Below are 9,613 nucleotides of genomic sequence, written 5' to 3'. Positions count from 1 at the left end.
GATGCATTAAATCTGCACTCTTTGGTGTAGACAAAACAGTTCGTCCTTTATTTAGGCCAGATGGCTCTTCCATTCAGTGTTCATGATTCAAGTAAGGAGAAACTTCATCTCCCTCATTCCTGTTTTCCTGAAGCTAAACTAACTAGTTTAGATTTTTAGTTGCGTCAAATTAAAACACTCTTCATGTACCTTGATGTCTCAGGAGATGTAGACCAAACTGTATTTTTCCTTTTTTTTTAAAGACTGCTGATTACTTAGCTCCGAAGTTGTCTTTTTTTTAGTAAGTTAGCATGAAGAGGCTATTTTTGCGTTTGTTGGAGAATTGGTGATGTTACTCCACTATGTAAATGTGTTTGTGGTAGCTCTAGCCCTGCATATTACTACCCAGTTTCAATAACTGCCATAATATCAAATGTTTTTCAGCATCGTTTGGCAAAATGTCTAAATAGGTATGCTGAAGGTAATAAACTATTCCCTAGCTTACAATTTGGCTTTCACAAAGGCCTTGGAGCATGTGATGCCCTTCTTACAATTTCCAATGCTGTATAGAGATCCCTAGATTGTGGTCATGAAGTTCGTATGATTGACCTTGATTTTAGAGCAGCCTTTGAATGTGTTAATCATGCGGCTCTTGTTTTCAAACTTAAACATTTGGCAGTAGATTTGTCTTTTCTTAACATCCGTAATGAATTTCTAAGTAATAGAATACAAAGAGTTATTGTTGATGGGAATCATATGAGTATAAGAATGTGTTATCAAGTGTTCCTCAGGGTAGTGTTCTTGGCCCTTTACCTTCCATACTATATACATATGATATGGTCGTTAACCTACAAAACTAGTTCGTTGCATATGCACATGATGCTACTCTCTTTAACTCATTTACATTTCCTAAATGTAGATCAGAGGATGCTGAATCCCTTAATAGAGATTAAGTTAAAATAAGTGCATGGTGCAAATTGCGGGGTATGAAGTTGAACCGTCACAAAATTTACAGTATGAGTGCAAGTAGGTAGAGGACAGTGAATTCTCAACCCCATATTTTTGCATTGATAATGTTTCTTCAACTACATATAACTATTTTGAAATTTTCGGTATGATTCTTGATTGTATATCTACTTTTGAGAAATACATCTGATTTGTTTCTCATTCAATTATACAAAAAAAATGTCACTGCGAGAAAGCATTATAAGATTTTTGGTGATCAATCTATTCTGAAGAAATTTTTTAATTCTTTCATTTTGCGATGTTTCGAGTATTATTCTTATATCCGGTCATCAGCTGCCGATTTTTATCTTAATTTGCTGGACAAAAACTTGCAGTCTCATAATTATCTCATTCCTGATCTTGATATTAATATCTGGCACTGTCGTTCAGTTAGTTGTTTATTCCTGTTACATGAGATTTTTGATAATTCTGACCATCCTTTGCCTTCAGAACTTCCCAGACTGTACGTAGTACTAGGTATGCAATTAGTTCTAGAAACCTTGCCTTCTCCATCATAAGACTCAATACTATACAGTATTACATGTTTCATTACAGCTGTGATCAGATTGTGGAATGATCTTCACAATCGTGCTGTGGAATCAGTGGAACCTCAGAAACTCAAACTTAGAGTAAATGTTTTCATGTTGAACACGATGACATGAGTCTCTCTTCATAGTTTATATATGACATATAATTCAACGTTGCTACTGATTTGAATATACTTTCTATCCATTATTCATTACTTTTTGTATAGTTTATTTATTTCTTTATTTTCTTTCCTCACTGAGTTATTTTTCCATGTTGGAGCCCTTGGTATTTTAGTATCATACTTTTCCAAATAGGTTTGTAGCTTTGCTATTTATAATAATAATAATAATAATAATAATAATAATAATAATAATAATAATAATAATAATAAAAGATATTTTACCCGTAAAGAAACATGTCCCTTGTGGTAGACGATCAACTTGGCTAAGCACATCCTTTACACACTTTATGGTTCTCTGTTGTTCACGTAAATTGTCAACACTTCTTTTTCCATTTCACAGATTTTAAAAGTAAAGTATCTTTCTCTTTGGGCATCTTGAAGCTGATAGAGAAGATGTTATATTTTATCATTATTGCAATTACTTTCGAATTACTTTCCATTTACGAATCAGTATCCTTCTAAACAATTTATTTCCCGTTTCGCTTTTCCAGTCTTGAATTTCGGACAAAAGAATTGGTATCATCTGTGAAATAATAATAATTTCTTGGTAGAGCCTTTCCGGATTTCAATGAAGATTTAAAGGGTAGAAATACGAACGCAACACTCAGCAGCATTAAATTAACTCTACCTTGGACATAATTCTATCGATTTCTGTTGGATTTCTTTGTCTTTTGGGAACCGATAAAAACAGATAATCTTTTTATTTACTAAAATACTAAAAATGATGGAGACCATTGCACATATTTCAATGAGTCAATATTCTGACTAAAATTTAACAACTTATTAAAGATGATCTTTATTCAGTAATTACAATTTACACCATTCCTTCATCTTCTGTAAAGAGAGAGAGAGAGAGAGAGAGAGAGAGAGAGAGAGAGAGAGAGAGAGAGAGAGAGAGAGAGAGAGAGAGAGAGAGAGAGAGAAATGGGTACGTTCAATAATAAAAACAACCCCTTCATCAAAACTATCCAAATCACTCTTTACGGGAAGTAAGAAAAGATGGAACGAAGAGTTAAAGTCAAGATTCAATAGACTAATTATAGACGAGTGATAACTATGGCGGAATTATTATCATCATCTTCATCTCTTCAAAATCAAAGAATCATAAGATTGTAAAATGTGAAACAACAGAAAACTGAAGAAATTATTTTGAAATTCAGAATATTTCTTTCAAATTAGCTGTTAATTTTTACAATGTGCAAAGAGCCATGCACAAAATAAAAAGACAAACATCATATAAAGGAACATTACTGGTACCATTCTTGCCTTTAATATCAAAATAAACTATATTGGGTATTCATTTACTAATATTACCTTTCGTAGCAAATCAGTTTTGCACAATTTTGTTGCAAGGTTTTATTCTAAATGACAAATAATGTGGTAAACTTTGCAAATTGAAGAATGGGTATAAAAACACTTCTTTTATGTAGGCTTTTATTTTAGATATATCTTAAATATTACATGCGACGGTAATTTTTTATTGTTAGATTTTTCAGGTAAATGACGTAATCCATTCATCTTCACAAAAGAATAAATCCCAGTTATTTAGGCATTTAGAAAGACCTTTCTTCTGGGCGACCAAATTGTTCGTTTCTGAAGTAGAAGTTGGCTGCCTCCTGGCAAGGGGTTGCGTCGTACTCCTTCTTACAGGTCAACTCGTTCTGGTCGAAGACGGTGCCTTCGCCACACATGAAGCTTCAGAAGAAAAGAAAGAAAAAACATTAAGTTCTATAAAGCAACCTAAATTTTTCTAAAGAAGAAAAAAAAAAAAAAAAAAAAAAAAAAAAAAACTTGTATGAGACATTAACAAAATATTTCGGGTAAAGATTTTCCGATGTATCAAGAAGAAATTTCCTTTCCATAAATATGCAATATGGGTCATACTGAAAACAATCGTATTTCCAAAGACAAAGGTTGATTTGGAAATATGATAGCTAACACAGATTTACTACCTTTCTTTAGGTTAGCTTTACTAGGATTGAATTGCTTATGATGATATGTTATGCTTTGGGTTACATTAGATATGTTCAAGTTACGATAAAAATAACATAGAAAAGGAAAAAGGGTAAAATAATTATAATTATGATCTAAACATAATCTATATACCAAAGGTATCTGTCGTATAGGATCATCTAATAATTTCATTTAGAGCATTAGTATTATTTTGTTGGATGGAATTAGTATCATATGAAGGCTCTTACCTATACTGATAGGTCTGAACTTCTCCGTCAGAGAAAAGATAAGGATTGCAGATATGGAAGACACGGCAGAAGTTTTCTTGGTCAGCATAATAGCCATAAGGTCTCTCCACACAGCTGAAAGAAGTGGAGATGCCTCCAAGTAGGGCACTGGCTCCAGAGGGAAGGTTTAAGGGTTCGAAAACTCCGTTAGATTCTTCATTAAAGTCACTGGAAGATGAACCTGATCGCACCTGAGCAACGGACTGAGACCGACTTCCACTTGAGAATCGGTTGTTGTCATTGGAACGGAAGTTGCTTTCAAAATTTCTCTGGTTCAGATTTGACTGCTGGAATTGGTTACCTGTGCTCTGCTGGTTTCTGTTAGCCTGGAAAGAAAATCCCGAAGATTGCTGACCAGATGGGCTCTGGAATCTGGTAGATGGAGTTAGTTGAATATTGTCAAGCAATGAAATTCTGTTCCTAGAGTTTTCTCTGTCGAAAGATGTCTGGAACTGGTTTTGAAATTTTTGCTGGTTCTGTTGGAAATTATTTACGTTGGAAGGAGACTGGAGCTGGCTTCCTCTGTTCTGCTGGAAGGCATTTGAAGTGAAGGTATTTTGTTGATTTTGTTGAGACTGAGGGTTTTTGAACTGATTTTGATTCCTGTTTTGTTGATCTATCTGGAAAGTTCTTGATCCAGATAGAAACTGGTTGTTGTTCTGGATAGGTTGAGATGAATCAAGATTCCTGTTACTAACAAATGAGGAAGACTGGAAATTACTGTTTTGATTCTGGAAGTTGTCATTGTTAGAACTGGTGAAAGATCGTCGCTGCTGATCGAAGTTTCTGTTATCAAAGGTTGAACGATCAGTAAAAGATCCTCCTTGTTGGAAGAATCCCGGACCAGCAAGTCGGACAGCTGTATTGAATTCACGTCTCTGGTTGAACTGCTGTGCAGTTGCAACAGCAACAGCAAGCACTGGAATAAAGAAAAATAATAGTGGCACTTACGAATTATGTAACAAACATGTTTTATAAATGTATATATACAGACAAATATATCATCATAAATATATACAGTATACACTGTAGATCTGTAAAATATATACATGTAAATATACAGTATATAAAATGTATGTAAAAGGTTAACAACAAATAAATGAGCAAACTTCATTTAAAACCCATTGTACCATTGTTAACCTAAGAACTGAATTGTACGCCTGTAAGTTGGATGACTAGGGCAATACCTACCAGGTTTAGTAAAGGGATGGGGTTTCAATCCCCTCAGTAAAGAGAAAAGGGTAAAGAGGTCACTTTTGGTTGCACAGCACCTGAGTTGACTTAACCATCTGGTAAAAGACTATCTCCTGTAAATCAAATCTTGTTATTGGAAGTAGTCTTCCCCAGCACAAGGACATCCACAAATATACATGCTAAGTATTCCAGTATTGATAGTGAAGTCAAAAGAAAAGACAGGAATGACTAAAGAGAATATTTAGATAAAAAAGCAGATGAGGCCGATAAAACTATGAATTCAGGGAATGGCTGTGGTGTAAGAACTGTTCAAAGAATTAATAATGGAATCTCTACTGGAGCAAAGAAGAAGATTCATATACCCATCAAAGAGAGATGAATTTGTTATAACAACAGAAAATGAAGAAAGGCAACGTTAGATGGATCACTTTAGTGAGGTCATGAATAGGAGATTTGGAGGGAAGAATTTGATTGATATACCTGAAGCTGAGGAAGACCTTGATGTGCCCATGAATGAATTCAGTGTATTTGAAGTTGAAGCTATCATTAAAAGACTCAAAAGATGGAAAACCCCTGAATATGATAGAATAAATGCTGAAATGATATTGGCCGAATATGAAGTGACCCCCAGAATGCTTACAAGATTATTTTGTAGAATGTGGCGCGAAGAGGCAAAACCTGATGAATTGGAGCTAGGAGTGTTGATGAAATTACAAAAAAAGAAAAAAAAAATGACTGATTTCAATAATTACAGAGGCATCACACTTACGTCAGTTGTCATGGAAATATATAATATGATCATTCTAAAGAGACTAGACAAGAAAAAGATTAATGAAAAGCTGAGAGATGAACAAGCAAGATTTAGAAAAGGTGGAAGTTGTATTGACCAAATTTTCATTTTACATGTGGTTCAGCAATATAGAGAATATAGAAATCCACCTTAAATGGCATTTGTGGACTATGAAAAAGCCTTTGATAGTGTGCACCGCCCAATTTTGTGGAACATCCTGCGTTATTATGGATTTACATGTATATTTGATTAAATCTGTTCGCAGGCATAGCAAATGCAAAGTTAATGTTATTGGAGTCCTATCAAATGAATTTCCAGTCACCAAGGGAGTACTTTAAGGGATTGTGTTGTCACCTATGTTGTTTATCCTCCTCATTGATTTTGTAATGCATAGAACAGTTAGGGATGGTGAAGGATTGGACTTGATTGGTAACAGGAAATTAGCTGACCTTGAGTATGCTGATGACACTGCCCTCATTCGCAGAACACCACATGACTTGCAAAGCTTGCTTACCAGAATGCATGAAATATTACAGGAGGTTGGGCTTAAGATCAATAGAAGAAAGACAGAAATGATGAGAACGGAATATCAAGGGAATATGAAATATCATTGGAAGAAGAAAAGATTAATGAGGTGGAGACATTTTAACATTTAGGAGCTTCGATCTCTAATACATGATCTTTAGAAATTGAGTTTAGTGAAAGATTGAAAAAAGCAAATAAGACAATAGCTAGATTTAAAAGCTCAAGATAAAGACGATTGGTGAAATCTAACCTAGGCCCTTTGCGTCAATAGGCATAGGTGGAGATAATGATGATGATGATAAAATTAAGTTACAACTGGTTTTAACTAAGCAAATTATTCGCTTTCAGCTTCTATCCAAATCCAAGTTTTCCTGCTAGTGAGGCATGCCTTCAATTAAATGTATAATTATTTTTGAACATATACATATATATATGAAAATTTATAATTATTTTTGTACATATATATATAAAATATATATATATATATATATATATATGTATATATATATATACATATATATATAATATGTATACATATATATATATATATATATATATATATATATATATATATCTATATATACATATATATATATATATATATATATATATATATATATATACATTTATATATAAGTATATATATATATATATATATATATATATATATATATATATATATATATCTATATATACATATATATATATATATATATATATATATATACATTTATATATAAGTATATATATATATATATATATATATTTATATATATATATATATATATATATATATATATATAATATATACACTATATATATAAATATATATATATATATATATATATATATACATTTATTTACATATATATATGTATATATATATATATATATATATATATATATATATATATATATATATATATATATAAATTTGTACTTCATATTGGGACTGAAGCCTAATCTCTTGAAATGAAAAGCAAAGTCAACATCAATCATTTGAAGAGACTAGGTTTCGGTCCCAGTATGAGGTATAAATTATCTTATATTCTAAGACGATGTTGTGTTGATTTTTATCCTTATATGCATAACCATCTGTCATTAACGTTCGGGACTCTTAGAAATAAATATTTATCACGATGGCATTTAATATCGAATTCTACCTTTGGGAATCTATATCCAGTGAAAATGAATTTATGATAAATACTTCTAGCTGGGAAAGGACTCAAACCTATCCCTCTGAGTCGAAACAATGTCAGCAATGATTCCTACCAACCGAGCCATCGAAGGTGGTAAGAGTCACTGCTGGCATTGTTTCGACTCGGAGGCATAGGTTCGAATTTTTGCCAGCTAAAAGCATTTATCATAAATTAATTTTCAGCGAATATGTATTCCCAAAGGAAGAATTCGATATCAAATGCCAGTGTGGTTGATGATTACACACACACACACACAAACACACACACAGATATATATATATATATATATATATATATATATATATATATATATATATATATATATATATATATATATATATATACGGCATGTCAATATATGTACATGCATACACACACAATATAAATATATATATATATATATATATATATATATATATATATATATATATATATATATATATATATATATATATATATTTCTAGATATTGTGTGGAATTTAGACATTCTCTGAAATACAATACATGCATGTTAATATTTGTAAATATTTGCTTTGATATATATCCACTAATACATAAGAATAAAACCGTAAAACTTTGCAATGAAATCAGTCACTCCATAAACTGAATCCAACTCACTAAAAAATGCGACCTTCATTTTCGATGTGCAATCCGGAGGGAGACGCCAGATGGAATGAATGCAAGTCCTCTGTCCTCAGGTTTTATACTCGCAAAGAGCCAAGTGATTCGGCAGGTATGTCACGAGAAACAGGTCTCCGTCCTTCGATTGAAAAGGATACTTTGCTCGTCATGTACCGGAGAAAGAGACGTGTGTTGTTATATATAGGATGCATCCAGTCTTTGTAGAGGGCGTCCATTCTTGTTTTCATGAGAATTGGGTGTCGTTCCGGTGCTGGGGTGAATGGGGAGAATTGGGGTGGGAAGGGAGGGGGTGACGATGAATTTGGTTCAAGGATTTCCATTCTAATTGACAATAAAGAATTGTATCATATTTTCTGAAATCATTAATTACTTCACTCCACATGCAAAATGTAAATTACTTCGAATTGGAAGTTTAAATGTGATATAGTAGATAGTTTTGATGTCAGGTTCACTTTAATACGTTCGACCTTTATATTTTGAGCATTTCTTTTATTAAAATACTATTCATTAAAAGCCTGTCAGAATACAGTTATATCCTGATGGCTCGTGATCTCTCGATCACCAGCCCATATGCAACGCTTTCTTTGCTAATCACATGAGTTTTTTTATTTTTACTTAGAGAAACAGAAATGAATATAGCAGTGAATGGTGACGTTAAAATAAATTTCCTCGTCGATATTTTAATTAAACAAATGTCTGCAATCGTTAACTGGTGGTCAATTTATTGTATCGGAACCTCTGTTAAGTTCAAACAAATATTCTAGAATGAGATCGCTCGGTGCTCATTATTATATTGTCAATTTGATGAGGCAAGTTCCATCAGATAAAATCAGGGTATTTATATAACATCCTTGGACGTAGTAATATTCGTTTAATGACAAAGTAATTAGCTGAAGGAAAATTGACGAAGCTAATTCATTTCTGACGACTCGCTCCTTATCTGTGTTCTCACGACATTTTTCACTTCCAAGTTTTGCATTCAAGACACCTATCTCTTTAAGAACTGGAGAGCACATGATTCTTTAATTATGTTGCAATGCACTCAAGAAAATACCTTCAAGACATTGATTACATTTATTGAAAATATTTCTACAATGTAATGTCAATAAGCATCTGTCCCTCAGGAGTTTACATAATGTTTTTTTTTTCTTTCTTTTTATTTGTTAAGGATGTAAGATAACTTCAATATAGCCAAATCTGATAAAGACATAAATCAGTATTCCTGATAAGTATAAGCTACATACTCATATATTAGTAAATCATAGATTTTTAGTAAAGGATGTGGTGCCTTGAAATATATTTATGAGAGAATTAGGGATCTGATCGACGT

The 9,613-nt window shown here is 32.3% G+C and overlaps 1 protein-coding gene across 2 annotated transcripts in view; it reads right to left on the bottom strand.

Annotated features, from left to right (window-relative positions):
* LOC137642577 (GATA zinc finger domain-containing protein 14-like) overlaps nt 1-8,425 on the bottom strand; it is a 15,939-nt gene extending 7,514 nt beyond the window's left edge. The window contains exons 1-3 of one of the 2 annotated variants that reach the window (XM_068375260.1): nt 8,260-8,425; nt 3,895-4,852; nt 3,119-3,388 (exon numbers count right to left, since the gene is read on the bottom strand). In XM_068375260.1, the coding sequence (XP_068231361.1) occupies nt 3,247-3,388; nt 3,895-4,852; nt 8,260-8,278 (1,119 nt within the window). In that variant the 5' untranslated portion in view covers nt 8,279-8,425 and the 3' untranslated portion in view covers nt 3,119-3,246. Of the gene's footprint in view, nt 1-3,118; nt 3,389-3,894; nt 4,853-8,259 lie in introns of those variants that run through there. The other variant, XM_068375261.1, reaches the window with a different exon arrangement.
* Nucleotides 8,426-9,613: the final 1,188 nt, after the last annotated feature.

Source organism: Palaemon carinicauda, chromosome 6 (assembly GCF_036898095.1).
Source record: "Palaemon carinicauda isolate YSFRI2023 chromosome 6, ASM3689809v2, whole genome shotgun sequence".
NCBI classification, from domain to species: Eukaryota; Metazoa; Arthropoda; class Malacostraca; order Decapoda; family Palaemonidae; genus Palaemon; species Palaemon carinicauda.
The sequence above is the reverse complement of the archived record's forward strand: the minus strand, read 5'-3'. Positions and strand labels throughout refer to the sequence as shown.